Raw genomic sequence first — 23,123 nt, forward strand, 5'->3', positions numbered from 1 at the left:
TCATTGATGTTATAAAATGTTATTAAAAAAAGTATTTAAAAAAAAAGTATTTTTCAAATATTTACATAAAAAATAGGTTTTGACTTAGTTTCTAAGAGCAATGTTCATTTCCGGAGCATATATCCAAAACTATTCATGATACGGATTTGAAACTTGGTATACATGTTAACACGGTGATATAGCTGTGCCTTTTCATACTAAAACAAAATAAATTTTTCATGTTTCCATGGAAACAATTTCAGACTTGGTCTCTCAGGTTAGTCTTGGGGTAGGTTTTGTTTCCGGAGCAGAACTTGAAAACTATGAGCGGTACGGTCTTGAAAGTTGGTATATGTGTTGATCAAGTAATGTATATGTGCCTTTTGATAGTAAGAAACGTGAGAAATTTGAATTTTTAGCTCAGCTGGACCAAAGGTCTGGTGGGTTTATGCCATGGGCTGCTGAGGTCAGTGTAAAGAGGTAGGGTTGGTTTCCTGCAGCACAACTTGAAAAATATGACAAATAATATCTTGAAACTTGATAGTTGGTATATAGGGCGGAGGATATAGATGACTTTCTTCTTGTTCATCCATTCATATCATATTTGAACAGTTTTGCTACCAGTCTCATTGCTTTTGGCTGCCATGATGCTTGGCTTTTATGTTCAGTGCACTCTTCTAGGACTGTTTTTTAGATGCAAACTCTCAGCCTCTACCAAGAACATTAAGTACACACAAAAGCGCTCGTTTACATATTGTTTTCATGCCCTATTTTGCACATCGTTCACAGAATTATTCTTTGTAAGTCACCCACTATATGCTCACTAACTGCACTCTCAATTAATCCCATAGCTCATGCAAATTAACACTCATTATTTGGGAATTTAGTCATTCTCAGAAGCATGTGTGCCGGTTGCGCTTCTACTAATTTGCTATCTCTGTGGATTTAGTTCTGTAGAGACCTCAGAGCTTTCATAAATCATCTCTGGACTTCATGACTTCTCCTCAACTTCTGCAGTCATACAAAACTTCTTGTTAGGGGAAAAGTAAACTCTCTTATAACTGTATTGAATTCTGGATTTTAATCTAACTTGATTTTTTCTGTTTTCTGGTTGAGTCAGTATTGGGGCATAAGCAGGCTGATTAAAGGGTTTTCATCTTATAAAACCTGCAAACCGAGCCTCCAATTCACGTGGTGGCCATTGATTGCCTTCTACATTTCAGTGTAATCATTTCACCCTATACCACATTATAACAATTCACTTAGGCAGACTTTGAAATTGCTCTTAGGCTACGTTTACATTACGTCGAATCAGCGGATCATCAGATTAACGTTCTTAAAATGATTCGCGTTTACACTAAAACCGTTAGCCGTGCACATAGCAACACCAATACGCGGATACGCTCGGCTCCGCAGGCATCCTGCGCTCCAAATCACTCCACCCTGAACAGCGAGTGCCCTCTGGAGGGTGTGCACTCCGGCCCTGCGCAGCTCACAGAGTGCGCGAGTGAAGTGAACAAGCCACGATTCGGGACTGAGCCGCTGTGTGTGTGATCCCAGCGCATATCACTTATTACTTGCAAGTGGAAGGATGGCAAGCCTAAAGACAATCATAACTACACAGTGGGCAGTATTTGCATCAGTATTTGCAGTATTTTCATACTTTTATACTCTTTAATGAAAGGTGATACAAGGCGGAAGTCCGCGCCGTTTTTCAGCAGTCGCGTCACATGACCAACGCCAGCGAATCAGGAAGGTGGATGTCACAGTGACGTTGTCCAATGAGACGCCAGCTAGAGCTCAGCACAGCGTATTCGCGTATTCTGAATGTTTACACAGCACCGGAGCTGATACGATCTAGATTGAATACGTGGACGCTGGCGGATTCCCGTTTCCCCGCTTTTCCAGGGGGGTTAATGTAAACGGACAGTGCATCCGCGAAGAAAACGAGACAGATACGGTCTAGTGTAAACGTAGCCTTAGAGTAACATTGCTGCTTAAATAGTTATCCTTTATTCTGTACCTGGCCAGTTGGATGTGGAAGGGTCACAAGGAAGAAGCTATTGGACAAGGTGACACGGCAACGCTGATGCAGATGCATAATGGTTCTGAAACACTTGTTTGTTTTTACATGCTCTTATCACAACTGGACAGCAGTGCTAAGTATAGAAAAGAGCCTTATGCTACATTATTCTATCTCTTTCTAGCTGATCTCTGCTCCTTGCCATTGGGTATTTGCAGTGTGCATGTTGCATGAGCTGCCAGATTTATTCTGCTACAGAAAAAATGGTAAGGCACTATCACTGAACTGCAGAATATTGGTCTCAGACCATTCATGACCACACATTACTTCTGTCTAGTCACTGGTGTTATTCAGTATTGGCTGTTCATGATATTAAATGGGAGGGTTAAAAAATCACCGATAAATCAATAACTCCGCGATAATATTATGAAACCATTTTGTTTGAGCCTGATTGCATAGGGTCTTATCCTAGGCATGAATTTAACAGGCGCACACTCATTGAAAGATTTATGGTTCAGGTCCATAATTATGCCACACATTGTTCAACCCACACAAAAATGGCAGTTCTGTCATCTTCTTGTACTTGTATTTTGATTGGACAATGTTTGCTCAGTCTATTTACTTCTAGTTCCTCCAAAGAAAATTATTGTGTTTCTAGATGTGCCGTACGATGCAAATGTCTTGCTGTAGAGCAAAGATGCCTTCAAAAATAATGAAATTAATGGTTTCTACATTAAAACAAATACTTTAAAGAACAGTAAACAATTATAAATGAAACAAAGCCAATATTTCATGTTTCTACTCTTTGCTTGAAAAAAAAATAGTAGTCTCAATGTGTGCAGTTTTATAAGGAAATGGACTGTAAGTTTTATTGAGCATCTTACAGAACCAGAAGTTCCTCTGGAGACTCGGAGTGTCACACCTGCTGCTTATATTTGCAGCAAAACTCAGCAGCCTTCATTATGTTTTTTTTTTTGTTTGTTTGAAGAGTGGTCTCTTACGTAATCTGCTACTTTCTTTAATGACATACAAACATTTTCTGTAGCATTTAATTTTGTGCTGGAAAACTAATGTTTGGAAATCTAAAATAGTTTTTTCCCCCTTTATTTTATTTTATTTTATTTTTTGCATTGACTCAATTATGTAGATATCTATGACAAAGTTTGTACTAAAAAAAGGGGGAGGGGTGCCTAAGATAAGATAAGATAAGAGCCTTTTATTATCCCACAAGGGGAAATTTACATTGTTGTAGCAGCAAAATATATAAAGAGAAAAAGATAAGACAGTGAAGGAGTAGTGCAGTGAAGGAATAGTGCAAAAGTACTAAGTATACAAAAAAGGATATATAAAATAAACTACAAATTTAGAGATAAAAAATTTACAAATTTGCATAAATTAAATGGTTTGCAGATATACAGATAACATAAGTGACACAAGTTAACATAAGACTTGCAGAGTACTGTATATCATACATCCGCCATTGTATTTCATGTATACTTTTTCAATCATTGTTAATAATGTGTTTTGGAGGTATCAATGAAGCAGACTTAAATAAAATAGCCACAATGTACTCAAAACTTGGTATGACAGCTTGTGTGAATCTACTTATGACCTACAGTGTCTAGCAAAAGTATTCATCCCCCTTGGTGTTTGTCCTGTTTTGTCGCATTACAAGCTGGAATTAAAATGGATTTTTGGAGGATTAGCACCATTTGATTTATACAACATGCCTATTTTAAAGGTGCAAATTGTTGTTTTATTGTGACACAAACAATAATTAAGATGAAAAAACAGAAATCTGGAGTGTACATAAGTATTCACCCCCTTTTGTATGAAACCCCTAAATAAGAGCTGGTCCAACCAGTTCACTTTGTAAGTCACATAATTAGTTGATTAAGATCTACCTATGTGTAATCAAAGTGTCACATGATCTGTCACATGATGTCTGTATAAACCAACCTGTTCTGGAAAGACCCTGACTCTGCAACACGACTAAGCAAGCAAGATGAAAACCAAGGAGCCTCCAAACAGGTCAGAGACAAAGTTGTGGAGAAGTATAGATCAGGGTTGGGTTATAAAAAATATCCCAAACTTTGAATATCCCAGGGAGCACCATTAAATCTATTATAGCGAAATGGAAAGAATATGGCACCACTACAAACCTGACAAGAGAAGGCTGCCCACCAAAACTCACAGACCGGGCAAGGAGGGCATTAATCAGAGACGCAACAAAGACACCAAAGATAACACTGAAGGAGCTGCAAAGATCCACAGCAGAGATGGGAGTATCTGTCCATAGGACCACTTTAAGCCGTACACTCCACAGAACGGGGCTTTTTGGAAGAGTGGCCAGAAAAAAGCCGTTGCTTAAGAAAATTTGCCCAACAGCATGTGGCAGACTCCCCAAACACATGGAAGAAGATTCTCTGGTCAAATGAGACTAAAATGGATCTTTTTGGCCATCATAGAAAAGGTCATTTGTGGCGCAAACCCAACACCCTGAGAACACCATTCCTACAATGAAACATGGTGGTGGCAGCATCATGCTGTGGGGATGTTTTTCAACTGTAGGGACAGGAAAGTTTGACAGGACAGAAGGAAAGATGGATGGCATTAAATACAGGGCAATTCTGGAGGAAAACCTGTTTAAGTTAGCCAGAGGTTTGAGATTGGACGAAGGTTCACATTCCAGCAGGACAATGACCCTAAACATACTGCTAAAGCTACACTGGAGTGGTTTAAAGGTTAACATTTAAATATCTTGGAATGGCTTAATCAAAGCCCAGACCTCAATCCAATTGAGAATCTGTGGCATCACTTGAAGATTGCTGTACACCAACTCAACCCATCTAACTTGAAGGAGTTGGAGCAGTTTTGCCTTGAGGAATGGGCAAAAAGCCCAGTGGCTAGATGTGCTAAGCTAATAGAGACATACCCCAAGAGACTTGCAGCTGTAATTGCAGCAAAAGGTGGCTCTACAAAGTATTGACTTTGGTGGGTGAATATCTATGCACACTCCAGATTTCTGTTTTTTCATCTTAATTATTGTTTGTGTCACAATAAAACAACAATTTTCACCTTGAAAGAGATAGGTATGTTGTGTAAATCAAATGGTACTAACCCCCAAAAAATCCATTTTAATTCCAGCTTGTAATGCGACAAAACAGGACAAAGATCAAGGCGGCACGGTGGTGTAAGTCACGGTCACCTCACAGCAAGAAGGTTCCGGGTTTGAACCTAGCGGCCGGCGAGGACCTTTCTGTGCAGAGTTTGCATGTTCTCCCTGCGTCTGCGTGGGTTTCCTCCAGGTGCTCCGGTTTCCCCCACAATCCAAAGACATGCAGTTAGGTTGACGTGGGGCGGCCTTGGGCTGAGGTGCCCTTGAGCAAGGTACCTGACCCCTGACTGCTCCCCGGGTGCTCTGGTGTGGCTGCCCACTGGTCTGGGTGTGTGCGCACGCATGTGTGTTCACTGCTTCAGATGGGTTAAATGCAGAGGATGAATTTCACTGTGCTTGAAGTGTACATGTGACAAATAAAGGTTTCTTCTTCTACTTTTGCAAGACACTGTAAAGTAATCATACTTACAGTCATTGGTGGTTCTGCTGCTCTTGGTTCCACAAAATACGCAAATGTCTACATTAAGTAGCTTGTTAACAGAATATAAGACTATCTGGGTGAAATTTTAAGCCTTATTTTTATTTATTTATTTATTTATTTATTTATTTTATTTTATTTTTTCAGAGCAAGAGAGAGAGAGGGGGCTTAATCGTTGTGCACTGTATTGTCATAACCTTGTACATTGATACCTTGCATGGGCAGAGTTGAAGGGTAGCATGAAGCATGACCACCTCTCCGTTGTTATTATTATTATTATTATTATTATTATTATTATTATTATTATTTATTTAATTTTTTTCAATGTAGTTAACAGTGTCATACCACTGAATGAGTCAATTAATATTGCTGTGACAGGTGTGTTTGAATAAGAACAGAATGCCCACCCAAATTTGAACGATTATTTTAGCATTGTCCAATGTCAAGGAGTAGAATCTGGTGAAGGAACACCAGTTTCGCTAGCTAACATAGAAGCAAACTATTCCCTGTCCCATTTACTATTACATTTATGTCATTTGGCAGACACCCTTATCAAGAGTGACTGACAGAAGTGCTTTGTAGTCTTTATCTAAAACAACCTCATGCTAGTTCACTAGGTCAGGGACTAAGAGTCTGTCCCCACTGACCACGATGAACAAACATTAGGCAAACGTTTTACAATAAAACACTGTATTTCTACAGTTTATTAGCTACTTTTATGATTTTTGAATCTGTTATATTACCGTACGTCATACAGATTAGTATGATATGTTAGCTGTCTCTACTGTAGCAAACAAATGTTGCTTAGGTATGTGCCTTTTCTGTCTGATGGACCCTACTCAGGCCATACGCAGATACAAGTCACCACCAGGTCATTCTCTATGGATGCAAGTTAGCATTTTGCCCCAACCTTGATTGCTACCCAATTTTAAATAGTGCACCCATGGTACCTTGATATTTTGTAGCTTGTTGTCCTCGACTGCAATGTGAAAGCTCCTGCAAAATTACATAAAAATATACTCAGGATGAAAATGGACAGGACTAATACAAGTTTAAGTCCACATCCACATAGCTTGCTTTTGTACAACTTGTATTTAAAAAAGAAAAAAAAACCTTTGAAAAGTTTTCAAACTCCATCGGTTCAGTGCTTTTCAATCTCAAAGGTCTGGTTTTGTCTGCTTATATTTTGTTGTTTGTATTTATGTGTCTGCATGGGCGTGTGTGGAGGCATAATTGTATTGAACACGGGATCCGTTTTTCAGCAAGTCTTATCAGCTCATTGCAGAGTTACTCGCATTAAGCTCCTGTAGCATCCTAATGAATATCAGTTTGCTGACGTGCAGCCTTGAGGCAGGCTGTATTGAACCTTAGCATCAGGGGAGCGATGAGCTCTGGTCAAACCCTTTTCTTTTTGTCTCAGTTTCCACAGTGTGGCTCTTTGTTGTTACTCTTAACAGCGCAGACATTAGAAATCTGTTAAGGCTAAATAAATGAAGTGCCTGGCATGCCTGTGGGAAAACAGCATGCATAATGAATGGTTTAAAATGGGCACGACTGACTGTTTCGCGTCAGATAGAGTAGCCAAATTATTGTTCTCAATGTAAAACCAATTCTGCAGATCTAATAGGGTGGGCGCACAAGCTGTTTAACTGAAAACTGATTTTGAGCAGGGATGCGGTTTAATGGATCATTTGCTACTTGTGTATTCCGTGGGTCGGATGATGACAAAAAGGAAGCGTTTCAAGTGTAGCATTAACGCACCCGGATAATCGATCCCTTTGATTTGTTGTTGTCTTGTTAGTATTGAGTATATTCAAACAGATTTGTCAGGATTGTTGCCCTTACTGAAACACAAAGAAATGGATTAGAGTGAAGCCACAGGCAAACAAGGTATTACTGAGATTTAGCATAAGAGCATTGAGCTACACTCTCCTCCATCTGTCTGTCAGCTCAGCTTGCGTTCGTATTGACTCATACTCACTGATGAAGCACTCACTCTGTCTCTATATTCGTGTCATCACAACACTGCTGTAGGTTTTAATCCTGACTCACTCTCAGGATCACTGCTGAGTTCAGTGCATCTATACATTCACAAGTTTGGGATTGCACTCATGTGTTGAAACTGTTTTACATGAAATTGGAAACATTTTTTTTAAACAAGTCTTTTACAAATGTAACATAAAGCATCTAGATTACCAAGACGCCATTTGTGAGTTTCTCCCAATAGCCAAAAAGATTAATATGAAATATTTATCTGGTATGTTTTCAAGAAATATGAAATGTTTTGTGCCCTGATTCTTATTAAAAATTAAAATACAGTAAAAAAAAAATCCTTATGATTTACAGTGGTGCTTGAAAGTTTGTGAACCCTTTAGAATTCTCGATATTTCTGCATAAATATGACCTAAAACATCATCAGATTTTCACACAAGTCCTAAAAGTAGATAAAGAGAACCCAGTTAAACAAATGAGACAAAAATATTGCACTTGGTCATTTATTTATTGAGGAAAATGATCCAATATTACATATCTGTGAGTGGCAAAAGTATGTGAACCTTTGCTTTCAGTATCTGGTGGGACCCCCTTGTGCAGCAATAACTGCAACTAAACGTTTCCGGTAACTGTTGATCAGTCCTGCACACCGGCTTGGAGGAATTTTAGCCCATTCCTCCGTACAGAACAGCTTCAACTCTGGGATGTCGGTGGGTTTCCTCACATGAACTGCTCGCTTCAGGTCCTTCCACAACATTTCGATTGGATTAAGGTCAGGACTTTGACTTGGCCATTCCAAAACATTAACTTTATTCTTCTTTCACTATTCTTTGGTAAAACAACTTGTGTGCTTAGGGTCGCTGTCTTGCTGCATGACCCACCTTCTCTTGAGATTCAGTTCATGGACAGATGTCCTGACATTTTCCTTTAGAATTCGCTGGTATAATTCAGAATTCATTGTTCCATCAGTGATGGCAAGCCGTCCTGGCCCAGATGCAGCAAAACAGGCCCAAACCATGATACTACCACCACCATGTTTCACAGATGGGATAAGGTTCTTATACTGGAATGCAGTGTTTTCCTTTCTCCAAACATTATGCTTCTCATTTAAACCAAAAATTTCTATTTTGGTCACATCCGTCCACAAAACATTTTTCCAATAGCCTTCTGGCTTGTCCACGTGATCTTTAGCAAACTGCAGACGAGCAGCAATGTTCTTTTTGGAGAGCAGTGGCTTTCTCCTTGCAACCCTGCCATGCACACCATTGTTGTTCAGTGTTCTTGATGGTGGAGTCATGAATATTAACATTAGCCAATGTGAGAGAGGCCTTCAGTTGCTTAGAAGTTACCCTGGGGTCCTTTGTGACCTTGCCGACTATTACACGCCTTGCTCTTGGAGTGATCTTTGTTGGTCGACCACTCCTGGGGAGGGTAACAATGGTGTTGAATTTCCTTCATTTGTACACAATCTGTCTGACTGTGGATTGGTGGAGTCCAAACTCTTTAGAGACGGTTTTGTAACCTTTTCCAGCCTGGTGAGCATCAACAACGCTTTTTTTCTGAGGTCCTCAGAAATCTCCTTAGTTCATGCCATGATACACTTCCACAAACATGTGTTGTGAAGATCAGACTTTGATAGATCCCTGTTCTTGAAATAAAATAGGGCGCCCACTCACACCTGATTGTCATCCCATTGATTGAAAACACCTGAGTCTAATTTCACCTTCAAATTAACTGCTAATCCTAGAGGTTCACATACTTTTGCCACTCACAGATATGTAATATTGGATCATTTTCCTCAATAAATAAATGACCAAGTATAATATTTTTGTCTCAGTTGTCTAACTGGACTCTCTTTATCTACTTTTAGGACTTGTGTGAAAATCTGATGATGTTTTAGGTCATATTTATGCAGAAATATAGAAAATTCTCAAGGGTTCACAAACTTTCAAGCACCACTGTAACTTTCAGCTTGTGTCTTTCAGTTTTTCAGACCCTTTAGTAATCTCTCATCTACAGCGCAGATTGAAAAGAATGATGGCTGTGATTAGGGTTAATCAAAGCTACAGATGTGAGCCAGTGACTGAGAGGGGGGAAAAAAAGAGAAGCAAATAATCATGATTGTATTCTGTCATAATATTATACAACAAACCCAGCTGTAAGGAATAAAACATGATGGAGTGTGCAGTTATAGGAAAATAATCAATGTCAGTGTGGTGTCATGAGAACTGACAAGAAACAAAGTTACTGTTATCACCCTGAAGCTGATTATCGAAGGAATAATGTACAGATCATTATTGCAAAATAAATCCTGACCGGGTGATGCAGGACCCCAAGGCGAAGCGTCTTGAATCACTCCGAAGGGGGTTAATTTTGCAATAAGGACTGGCTCATTGTACATTATCTCGCTTATTGCACGGCTATTTAATGCCATAAAGACTACTGAATGCTGTAATTGACCAATCAGAATCAAGTATTAAAATTAGCCATGCAGGAATTTCCTACAACACATCCTGAAGTGTTTTATCCATCTTCTAGCACAGAAATGTTCTAACTATTAAATTGCTTATATCCCCACAGAAAACTTCAATATATCGGAACATACTGCTTTCAGGGCTGTGCTGTTATTCAAATGAATCAACATCTTCTAACCAATCAGATTTGAGAATTCAACTGTGTTATGGTGTAATATGTATTATTCTGTCCACATTCACTGGATATGAGCAATCACGTGCTCTGATTGGCGATCTACTACTAGGATATCAGCTCATATACTGTGAGTAGAGAAAAACAAAATGGTGGAGCGTGTTGCTGAACCAACCAAGGACGAAATAAAAACTCTACTTGAAAACAAAGCCCCAAAATACAAAAAAAGCAAGAAATTATGGAATAATTTGATGGTAAGAACATATCTTTTTCTTTTCAAGAATTATTATTATCACATTTTTCAAAAATTGCCCGTCATTTCACCGGTTTGTTTACATCCTAAACGGAAATTATTTTGTCAGACGTTTTATATAAAGTTTTTTATCGAATTTGCAAAAAATAACAAAAATGCTCTGTTTCTCAAAATCCAGTGAATGAATGTGGATAGAATAAAACAGTTATTCCACTCAATTTTGTCGTATATGGCTTATAGCCAACTCGGCACTACGCACCTCATCAGCTATCAGCTCATGCACGACTCGATTTCATTTATAAAACACATTTTTTTTTTGTTTGAACAGAAGTTGAGTCAAGGTAATTCAGGTTAGGTAATCATGTCTTCTAAATCAAGATTGTCTTATCTGTTGGTGTCTACAGGAAATTACATTATAGAATAGTAGAAGATCTCCTTTAAAGAAAATATCACGGTTAATTAAAAGGATCTGATACAACCTTAGAGTTTAATTACATTTTCTTTCACTGGCATTGCACATGCACAGGACATTTTCATTACAACTGTAAAAGATGGGTTTATTAATATGTTAGGGTTTTTTTAAGTAGTATTTTCTGATTAAAACAGGACTTGAACATAATTTCTTATCTTTCCAAAAAATGAGACTGAGAATGAGTGGCAGGTAATCCAGACCATGTCCCTGGCTCTTGATAGGAAAGCATTGAATATCTGTAAGGCACTATCTTGTTTCCATGCTTGAAATGGTGCTATAATTCCTAAGCTCGAGACGCTGCCAACTTATTGGCACGCCTTACAAGGAACTAAGAGAGCACGAACCCAAGGCTGCGAAGCACTATTGAACAAACGTCATTCGTACAGTTGGGCTTATTCTAACACTAATCGTAACCAAATGCCCCGACAGATAGCCCAGAGAGAGAACTCCGACTTAGAAAGAAAGAATAACGGTTACGGTAAATTGAATTTTATATATATATATATATATATATATATATATATATATATATATATATGTGTGTGTGTGTGTCAGGGAGGTCATGTTATATCTTATGTGCAGTCTGAATGTAAAGATTTCAGTTTTGGCGTGTGCATCAGTTACATATTCAACTAGGGTCTCACTTTGACTACAAATAAACAGCCTTTCTCCAACTTTTTTTTTTTTTAAATCCAACCATGTCCTGAGTGACTGATAGCTAGCCAGAGTGAATATCGATATATTAACTAGTATAGGCAAAACGCATAGCAATGATGAGCTTATTAATGGCATAGAGGATGGGCTACAAACATTTGATGCCCTATTGGTTCCCTGATGGAGAGGAGGGTCTGGGAGTTGAGAGAGAGAGAGAGAGGGAGAGGAGGAGAGGGAGAGGAGGAGGGAAAGGAGGAGGAGATAGATGGATGGCTCAGCGCTGAATGGAGACAGTAGGGAATGCCCAGTAAATGCAGCTGCTGTTAATAGCACACATCAGCGGCAGCGCTGAGATCAGGAGCTCAGGCTCAGTCCAGAGGAGAGGAGAAGGCAGGGAAGGAGGGGAAAAAAGAGCACAGGACTGAGGCACTGAGAGACAGAAAGAAAGATTGCTGCCGGCTCAGCAGAGCTCACAGAAAAAGAGTGCGAGGAGGAGGTGTGGAAGTTGTGGGAACTCACATTTGCACATGCACTCGCTAGACACAGGTTGGCTTCTGGGCTTCATCACACGTGAGTGTGAAGTCACACTGTTCCTGTGGCATCTCTTTCCATTCGACTTTCATTCCTGATCGGTGTGTGTAAGAGACAATCTTTTGGGAGACACTCTTTTGGGAGACACTTTTTGGAGCTTCTTGCTTTGGCGACTTTGAGAGACATGGTAGAGCATGATCTAGCTAGCAGAGCTTCAGCCCCAGAGCATGGAGAAGTCAAGTAGTGAGGAGTCCGCTATCCACCGCAGCCCCTCTGTGGACAGTTGCGACTCGGACTTTGCCCGCGCGTCCAGCTCAGGTCGTCCATTCGGGGGACGAGGCTTTACCGCTGGAGCTTTCTACGGCTCCACAGGGCGCAAACAGAGCTCCTCAGACAACAAGGACAGCAACAAACAGAGCACTTCCAAAAGCAGCAAATACGTGGTGTTTTACCTGGATCTATCCTTTGTGTTCCTTTTAGAATTTAAGAAGTGCAACATGGCTAGTGGCTTCCTGTGCTGCTTGAAATACATGATGTTCCTCTTCAACCTCATCTTCTGGGTAAGTGATATATATATATTTTTTAAGTTTACCTCTCTTCATCTCTGTTCCCTTTTGCTCCTCAGAGCTGAGTACTGAGGCACTGATGCTGTGTGTGTGTGTGTGTGTGTGTGTGTGTGTGTGTGTGTGTGTGTGTGTGTGTGTGTGTGTGTGTGAGAGCCTGATCAACATGTCTCAGTTCTTTGATTCATCGCTCACTGAGACGTGTTGTAAGACAGGTGATAATGCGCATTTCTATAAGTGACTGTTTAGCTGGTCGGACTTTGCGTTTCTCTCACTTACATCAGGCAGACTGTTCCATGTGCTGTCATTTACGAACACACAACTATTTCTGTCCGCCAGTGAGTGGAGGCCCTCTGGGAAATACATTTCAGTCATACATAACTTTGTGCAGGGAGCATGGAGTCTACTGTTCAATCACAAGAGGACTGCAGTTGTGCTGAGGTTTCACAGTCATGAATTTGCTCAAGTTATTCATAATTATGTTCCAAAAAAATAATCTTGAGGTTCTTTTTATGTTGATGTGTGAGCTGCTCATAGTTAGATATTGATATATGTTCCAGGTAATAGCCTGGTATTTCATTTTCAATTGTTCATTTTGATTGCTACGTAAGATTTAAGATAACTGAAAAAAAAAATCAGTCAGTCATGACATTAGTGACCATCAGTGTTTATCTTGATTTGATGAGAATTTATGAGAATGAGAGCAGATTGTTTGCCAGGAGGACAGTAGGCTCTGTCCTTTGTGGAAAGGCAGTCATGCATAAGCATAAGCAGCACACACACACACACACACACACACACACACACCCCTCCCGGGAACCGGTATTCCATGGTCAGATTCTCTTTTATTCCCATGAGGGAATGAGGAATAAGAGGAAAAGGCATGTGAAGGAGTCAGTATGTGTCCATAACTCAGATCCCCAGGGGAGACAGTGAGAGTCTCTCTGATACTTGGTGTGTGACTGTTGCCAGATAGGTGCTGGGTAGCATGTTCTGATTTTTTTGAGGAGCCTTCACCTGTACACACCTTTATCAGTATTTAAAAAATTAGAGAAATATTGTAAATGATCTTTTAGATCCATGTTTATTTTGTGCCTCGCGAGCCTTTCAGTGTCTTTTCAAGACCAACTAATAAACCTGGTTGTCATTTGTATTTCTAAGATTTTAAGCAAAGAAAGAAAAATCTTCATTTTAAGCATCATTTCCTTTTGATTTGTTGTTAGACGCATCACCAGTAAAAATCAGTCTGTATTGCAGTTTCTGTTGAAAGTCTAGGATTTAATGTCAGCTTAGCATTTCAGCAGTTTTGCATGCGTGAACAGACTCAAAGACTTTGCCGACGTCGTATTAATGGGTTGCACAAACAGGTGGCAAAGTTGGCATTGAAAGCGGTGTATATTTGTGTTTTTTTTTTTCCTCCATCTTCAGTAACTGCTTTATCCTGGCTATGGTCACAGTGAATCTGGAATACACCCTGCCATACACACTGAATGGGACACCAAGCCATAGCACATGTTCACATTCTCATTCAAACCTAGGGCGGTTTAGACTAGCCAATCAACATTCCGGGCAGCATAGTGGTGTAGTGGTTAGCACTGTCACCTCACAGCAAGAAGGTTCTGGGTTCAAGCCCAGCGGCTAATGGGGACCATTCTGTGTGTGAGTTTGCATGTTCTCCCTGTGTCTGTGTGGGCTTCCTCCAGGTGCTTCAGTTTCCTCCACAGTCCAAAGGCATGCGGTTAGGTTAACATGGGGCAGCCTGAAGGTTGGACTGAAATGCCCTTGAGCAAGACACCTAACCCCCAACTGCTCCCCGGGCGCTGTAGCATAGCTGCCCACTGCTCTGGGTATGTGTGTGTGCTCATTGTTCATGTGTATGTTCACTGCTTCAGACGGGTTAAATGCAGAGGTTAAATTTCACTGTGTGCTTGAGTGTACGTGTGACAATAAATAATAAATAAAGGCTAAATAAAGGCTTTTTGGTAGTAGCATGTAGTGGTGGGAGGAAACCGAATAACCCAGAAGAATCCCTTGCATACATGGGGAGACCATCACACAATTTTAAAGAAAGAAAAATAAAAAATGCATAGTGACACCGCTACCTGCTACACAACCATGTCACCGTCTACTGTGATTTTCTTTTCTTTCTTTTTTTTTTTAAGAATTAGTAGCTAGGCATACTTGTTGAAGGAAAGTCAGCAGTGTGGCTGTTACAGTTCTTGAAAGAAAGAAAAGTTCATATTCAGTGAAGACACTTTCAGTAGAGGCGTGAGACCGCGGGCAAGTTTATTCTTAACGGAGATAAAGTGGTGTGAGTTCTGTATGAAGAAACTGTGAAAATCTTCATGATAAAACTAAATCTATTAACCTGACTTGTGACCTGAAATAGCCTAAATCCGTTAATTTAAAAATGCCCTTGATGCACAGCAGCGTGTCTTAACAACAGCAACAGTATGGAAAGATGCAGAAGTGTACGTTTTATAGATTCCTAAAAAAAATACTCTGCCAATAGCCAAAAAGAAAATGGATCTTTCTTCATTATTACTTTTGCATATTTTCTCTGTTTGTTCAGTTGATAAATGCATCATTTGGCTTCCTACATTTTTTCGCCTAATCGTGCATACAGTTGACCAGTTCATCGATTTAAGCCTTCTGTTTGGTAGAAACAGCCTACATTTACTTTTAAAGCCACACTAATGTGAAGTTAAAGAAATTAATTAGCTGTGCAGTTTATGGTCCATTGAGGGCGCTCAAAAATGCCAGTGTCGCACAGACTCAGAAATTGAATTTGACAACCCTGAAATTGTGTGTGTGTGTGTGTGTGTGTGTGTGTGTGTGTGTGTGTGTGTGTGTGTGTGTGTGTTCACGTTCACACGCGTGCGTGTGTATAGTCCCAACTGATTATATCATTGTTATTCTGCCACTGTCTATGGGAGGCATATTCCTTAGTAACCCTCCCTCAGGAAGTCTCATCATTAAATTCAGCTTAAACTCACCTTGGAGTGAAATCAGAGAGACAGAGCAGGGGTGGACAAATAATACTAATTCATTAGCTAGTTCACCTGGGAAAGTAAAACCTGAAGTGAGCTGCTCAGTGCCATGATTTGGTTACCTAATTTACGAGACTATAAAGTGGTCGCTAATGTGTAAGGGATAACATGCAGGATCCGGTCATTATTATGAAATTAACCCCAACAGGGTGATGTAGGACCCCAGCGTGAAGCAGATGGGTCTTGAATCACCCTGAAGGGGTTTATTTCGTGATAATGACCAGCTCACTGAACATTATCGTACTTATCACATAGCCACTTAGTAAAGAAATCAATAATTTCACACAGAAGTATTGCACCCTTGATGAAAATTGAGCAAGTTAGTGACCAAAGTTCCGGCTATGAGATTTTGTGTCTATCCTCGCATCACAGAATATTATACAAGACTGGCGAGCAAGTTGACTAGTACTGCACAAGATTTACAACAGATTTTATTTTCCTCTCTTGTACGTTCTTGAAAATTCTGTGAATGCTAATTAATCTGACGGGTAAAAAACGTCTCTCCCGACTAGACCCCGAAGCCGTTTGTTTTCAGGATAATGGCTGGCTGATGAAATTATTGGCTGGCTAGCTGACTCAGCCAAAACCTTAATGGCTGCTGCAGCCACCAAAATGTTTATGGCTACAAATGGCTGATACTGGACGTCACTGTGTGGCATATATCCGGGCGAACGGATCAAACAAATGGGGGGAATAAATAGCAAATTACCACAGGTCCCCTGGTCTCTTACTTCATTGTAAATATAAATCTAGCAAGATTGTAGTTCAATGCTAATAATAAGCTAATCTGGATTGTTCGAGGAAGGCATCTAGCTATCTACTCTCACTAGCAATGACCAGTGAAGGACTGGCAGCTATCTTACTATGATGAAAGTAGAGTGGTGGAGTACTTTCTTTTTTTTTTTTATCAATCTCGAAGTATGTGAATAGGGTTGCCACATCTGAGTTGTAAAAAACCGGGACACATCGGTCGGCGGCCGCGCCTGCGTGCACGTACAAGCGCGGGGGTTGAGGGCTGCGGACACGCACATCTACAATGCCTTATGCCTTATGTGAATGTTCACGTTTAAAAATAAAACAGTTCAACTGGTGCAGTTAGGCGTTTAGTTAAAATTCATTTTGTCTTCTTAACCCTTAAATGGGCACTACCACAAATATTATTACAAAAAATAATTTCAGGAATGATCTTATTTGGACGCCAATATTTTTTTTTAACAATATTTTTTTTTTCTTTTTGACAGGTACCGGATCTTCTACTTCATTCTGTCCGACTCCCTCATCGTCTGTCTCTCCTCCCATTCCGTTTCCAAATCAAAATAATACAAATATAATCAATATAATTTCTCTCAGTCTGCTTCGTTGTTGTTTTAGCCTTTTCTCTGGAGAACTGAACTTTAAAAGTTAGACTACCGTATCATACCAAATAGCCCTAATCCTTTGTTTTAATCACAAGAGAGAGGTGCTATGTTATTTGGGACAACTGATTTATTCATTTCTCACGCCAGTGTTCAGGCATTCTTTTTTGATATATTTAATGATTTATTTAATGATTCATTTATTGATGAAATTGGCCCAGGCTTTAGAACCAGCCTTTATCAGAATCAGAACATAGGAAGTAGACAGCCAGCCTACTCGCGCACCGACCAAGGGAACTCTCACCTATTGTTTGGTATTACGGTATTCCAGTATCTTTGATTTCGCGCGGCCGCCGTTGTATTGACCACGATCACCTAGCAACGGCGACTGGCTGCGTGCGCAAACATTCGGTGAGGCCGCACAAGTAGCTGCCTACAATATGCCCGCTTACGTGAAAACTATGTTAAGTGGCTGCGAGAAACATTAATGATTTGTGTTTATTTCAATGGGGGATAATGTGAGGAAGTAAAAAACCAGGACAAAACGTGTCCCGGGAAGGTTATTCCATTTTCCTGGACATTTTCCATTTTCCACAAAAAAACCGGGACAATCCCGGAAAAACCTGGACGTGCAAACAAAAAAATACCTTTACACTTTCCCTCAGCAGCGGCAAAGAATGCAGCCATCTCGTCGATATCGGAGTCGATTGATGCTCTGGGTGGGTTCCCGGGTTCCCCAGTGTATCGTGGTAACGGTGTGAGGGGCGGGAAGCCAGACAGGTAGTCACAACGGCAAGCTTGTGGTGGCTCTCTGTGCTGTGATATCAGTTCTAAATCTCTACAGTGTATGCCTATACGTCTCTATTGTGTTACTACTAGTGTGTACAGTTGATCATGTTTGTGTCACTTTTCTTGTAGCTCATGATGTGGATAAACCCATTATTTGATGTACACAATTCTTAGTGGCTCAGCCAAATTTTATTAGATAGCGGCTCAAATTGGCTTACAAAATTATTGGCTGGCGGCGGCTCAAATTCTAAATGGCGGTTTTAGCGGCGCCTGGCGGCGGCTTCGGGGTCTACTCCCGACAGCCAGAGCGCACCTCAGCCAATGTGTGTAGTTCAGCAGGTGGTGGAATTTGGAAGAATACACTATAGTTGGAGCACTGTGGCAGGTCCTATCGCTGTGAAAACATTAATTTTACACATGCATGCCAACCTTGTACTGTATGTACATGCTGTTTTTCTGGTTGTTGAACCTACTTAACTGTTGGGTAACTATGAGTAACAACTAATAGCTCGGACGCTAAATCTGCCAGTAAATCAGTGCCGAGGTTATTGATTTGTCCACCCAGAGAGAGAGAGAGAGAGAGAGGGAGGCTGTCTCAGTTTCATTCTGTATCTTTCAATTACACACCAGGAAACGGTAACTAGCTGTTAATATGATTGCCTCCCACTGAGCTCCCTGTATGTGGCTGAGCCGTGTGTGTGGATGTGTGTGTATAAATTGTATAATCAGACAGATTTTCAGTGTCCCCAGGCTGTTGGTCCTGCTGTGAAGTGCCGGTCTTGGTGCTAATGTTCACTTAATGATTTCTTACAGACTTTTCATTTTTTTCTCTAACTTTGAAAAAGTTTTTGGGCTACTTTGCCATAGGTCAGGTGAAGGCAAGTCTTATGCTTCTTGGTAGAGTCACTTTGAAGCAGGTGGAGGTCGTGCAGGTACAGGACGAGCTTAGCGAGCATTAAGAGAGCGGTGTTTTACTGTATCCTGACACCCCTGGGATAGTCTTTCTCTGGTTGCGGCACTCCAGGAATCACGAGGTTCTACCGCAGTGGAGTGTTGAGTTCTGACACATCATCCTCTGCAGGATGCAGTTCTTTCGAACTGCAGTGCCAGGTGCTGGCACTCGCCGTGACTTATCAGTGTAACACGAGGAACAAGGTAAATAACATCAGGAGCTGCAGGATTCTCGCAGCACTGCTCTGTGGTTCTGCAGCAGTTGTTGCCGACCATCTGGCTCTTCTTTCTTATGGGGATTAGTGTAGGCTAAGCTGCACCACTTCAGCTCAGATTAAAGCATTTAGTGCCGATCTAGACCACAGTTCATACTGCTTAACATTTAGAGCACCGATTCCTCCTGCCATGTGATGCATCTCACCTGTCAGCTGACTGCACAAATGCATGCTCTGTTATTTTGAGTGGAAGCATTTGTGTAGAAACCTGGATTTTGACTCTCCATTCTATGCTGTTTAAAGGTTTTATTGTTTTCCGATCAATTAAAGTCTCACGCTTTGTGTCAGTATGAATGAAATGCAAAAAATAAATGTACATTCACCGGCCACTATATTAGGAACACCAGTACACCTGCTGTTCTATGCAGTTCTCTAATCAGCTGATCCCTTGACAGCAGCACAATGCATCAAATCATGCAGATACAAATCAAGAGCTTCAGTTCATGTTCACTTCAAACATCAGAATGGGAAAAATTGTGATCTCAAAGTGTGACTTTCACTGTGGCGTGGGTGTTGGTGCCTGGTTTGAGTATTTCAGAAACTGCTGATCTCCTGGGGTTTTCACACACAACACAGAATGGTGCAAAAAACACTGAGTGAGTGGGCAACAGTAATATGGGTGGAAACGTCTTGTTGATAAGAGAGGTCAGAGGAAAATGGCCAGATTGGTTTGAGCTGTTAGGAAGGATATAGCAACTCGTAGCAAATCTTTACAACCGTGGTGAACAGAAAAGCATTTCAGCATGAAACAGCAGAAAATCACATTGGGTTCCACTCCTGCAGCCAAGAACGGGAATCTTATGCCGCTTTTCCACTACAAACGCGGCTGAGTTGGGTTGAGCCGTGCGGTGCTGAGTTGGGCTGAGTCGAGCTGAGTGGGGCTGTTGGAGTTGCATTTCGACTACAACCGCGCTGAACCGTGCTGGCTGGAAGTGGGTGGACACATTGGGTGGAGTTAGCGAAAGTGGGTGGACGTCACGTGATGTCGTTAGGCGGCGCAAACAGTGACATCAGTGAGCTTTTAAGCGGTAGTTTCATGACCCGGATAGTAAACAATAAACATGGAGGACATGGAGTCGTTAGTGTTGCTGGTCTTGGTGCTGTGGCTTGTTGTCACCGACAACGCCAACAGATACTGGCAAGAGCGTATAGATGAGGCGAGGCGCATAAGGCTTCAGAAATTCTCGTAATTCGTAATTATTCTTCTTCCGGGTTTACGGTGTTTACAGATCCCAGCGTGCTCGCGGGGCGTGTGTGGGCATGTGAGGACACTCCTCCTCACCAATCAGTGCACAGGGGAGTGTCTCCTCACGCCCCTAGCCCCACTCGGCTCGGTTTGGCTCGTTTCAGCCCCACTCCAAAACCGTGCGAGTTTTGGGTGCTAAGCAGGGCTGAAGCGAGCTGAGTCGTGTTGCTCTGAGGTAGTCGAAACGCGAGCCGTGTCAGGCTGAAGTGAGCTGAAGCGAGCTGAAGTGAGCTGAAAAAGGGTAGTGGAAAAGGGCCATTAGAATCAAGAACAGGTTCCTATTAAAGTGGCCAGTGAGTATACATTGGAAGTTCTCCAGTGTTAGATTATGTCTTTACTCCTTTAAAGAGAAAGCCTTAAACAACAGAAGCTAGTGAGCCTCACATTAAGTCTTCTTGTCGCTGTCTGTCTGTTTTATTACAAGAATTACCCTCTCTAGGTTGCAGTTTACAGAACAATTGGCTGGACCACATCCTCTCTCTCATTAGCTCTCTCTGAGTTTCACTTGCTGGACTGGTATCAGATTTGTATGTACACTCACTGTCCTCTTTATTAGGGTCAACAGTGTAGGGAAATATACAATGGAAAAGTGTGAGCTCAGCAGGGCTCGACATTAAGTTTCAATGGATCAAGGCTCATAGAGACAGCTGAAAGTAATAACCTCTACCTACTGAACACTATGTTTGCCACGAGATCAGAAGAACATAGATGGTGTTTCAAATCGAATCTTGGTTATAAGCGAAGACTTGATTACATAATGGCTGAGTGGTATGTGAAACAGGCAACCAAAAATTGTTGGGTTTATCCCGCGCAAAGTGATCCTTTTGAATCCGGCCACCGTGTTGTCGTGATGCAAGCCTGCTTTCCAACCAAAAAAAAGATCAAACAAATCTTTGCCAAGAAAGCTGTATCTGAAGTCAATCAAGATGTTCGATATCTTAGAGACGATATATCCGTACATGCAAACTACAGCGCAAAACTTGACCAGCTCATGGCGCCTGAACCAAGCTCACAAGAGGTAGATGAAGTGGAAGATTTTATTGTAAAATCAATCCAGCAAGCCTCAAAAGAAACAATCCCTCCCATGACAAAGACCATTGTTAACAAGCCCTGGGTCAACCAAGAATACCAAGAGCTATTGATCAAATGCCACAATGAGAAAGCTCCAGTGAGAAGAAAGACTGTAGGAAATGAAATCAAGAAACTACGCACTCAATTGAAGAACATTTATTACAAACTCAAGACAGACCAACTGAACCTTGCAAGCCAACAACGGAAAACAGAAGAAGAGTTTAGACTGATGAAACAACATACATCACTGGATCGATCAAGTAAACCACTCATAACTGTATCCAAGCTAGAAGAACACTTCTCCAAACACTTTGGTCCCTGGGAATATGAACCACAACCAGAACTAGAGCACCCTGAGAGTTACATATATACTACCACCAGAGGACTTGCCTACCACTGACACGTCGGCACCAGACTGTTCAGAAATCCAGAAAGGGCATAAGCGACTGAAGAATGGCAAATGCAAAGGAACAGATAAACTATATGCTGAACATCTGAAATATGCAACATCTGAAAGGATGCTGAAGTATATATATTATGCTACTGATAGAGCTGGTATGGACATTTCTACAAGTACCAACTAGATGGCTTACTACAAGCATTACAGTGCCTTGAAAAAGTATTCATACCCCTTGAACTTTTTCACATTTTTCCACCTTACAACCACGAACTTAAAAGTTTTTTATTGAGATTTTATGTGATCGACCAACACAGAGTAGCACATGATTGTGAAGTGAAACGAAAATGATAAATGGTCTTCAAAATTTTAAAAATCACCATTTTTATAGTAATTATTCAAGCATTACATCAAGAAAGTTCCAACAAAACCAGTTCAATTACTTTGATCCGGCCATGTTATTGTTTATGAAATTCCGGAGAACCGTGTGTGTGTGTGTGTGTGTGTGTGTGTGTGTGTGTGTGTAAAAATAACCACGTCATAATATCTAATTATAGTTTATTAGACTTTGAATTCATCAAAATGGGAGAAATGGCAATAAAATACATCAATAAAATAAATATTTGTGGTGAATCTTCATTTCATTTGGACATTTATTGTATTTTTCTTTTTTATGGTACAAATTAACCATCACAAACGTAAACTTTTTCACGGGAATTTTATGACTGTGCCAAACTCACTTATGGTTTATTTTCATTCACAATGTAATTCTCTCACCCTTATCAGGTCCAACGTGTTTTCTTGTGGTTTCATTTCTTTAAATTAATGTATACTTAAAGTTTTACTGGATTATTCAAGATTTAACTTTATTTCCTCCAGAAGCTTTGAATTTGGGTGAGTCTAACTCTTAAAACTGCAGCTCAGGTAATGGGTTAGAACAACACATGCACCATTGGATAGTTTCTGTTTATTGTTACAGTTAAAGTTTGAGTTTTATTAAAAAATTATAAATTATTAAAGCATAATGATTATCATAATGATACTTGCTTTTTGATAAACTTTGTTAATCACTTTCCTTTCACTGAACAAGCGAAATACATAGCAATAAAAAAGACAGGACAAGTGAAAAATCTTGCTGCTTGTTTGACTTGGGCAAGTGAATTAAAAAGTTAATGTCGAGCCCTGCTAAGTGGCTTGTTTTTACAATGTTCAACAAAACCAGACTGTTAAAGATGGGAAAAAATTTCTCCTGGTCATTTTCCAATCCTCAGCTGCCTAGT

The 23,123-nt window shown here is 40.6% G+C and overlaps 1 protein-coding gene across 5 annotated transcripts in view; it reads left to right on the forward strand.

Annotated features, from left to right (window-relative positions):
• tspan9a (tetraspanin 9a) overlaps positions 1 to 23,123 on the forward strand; it is a 536,473-nt gene that overhangs the window by 355,632 nt on the left and 157,718 nt on the right. For 3 of the 5 annotated variants that reach the window (XM_060923692.1, XM_060923691.1, XM_060923693.1), the window contains one exon: positions 12,627 to 12,706. In XM_060923692.1, the coding sequence (XP_060779675.1) occupies positions 12,644 to 12,706 (63 nt within the window). In that variant the 5' untranslated portion in view covers positions 12,627 to 12,643. Of the gene's footprint in view, positions 1 to 2,249; positions 2,269 to 12,331; positions 12,707 to 23,123 lie in introns of those variants that run through there. The other 2 variants (XM_060923694.1, XM_060923690.1) reach the window with 2 other exon arrangements.

Source organism: Neoarius graeffei, chromosome 6, assembly GCF_027579695.1.
Source record: "Neoarius graeffei isolate fNeoGra1 chromosome 6, fNeoGra1.pri, whole genome shotgun sequence".
NCBI lineage: Eukaryota > Metazoa > Chordata > Actinopteri > Siluriformes > Ariidae > Neoarius > Neoarius graeffei.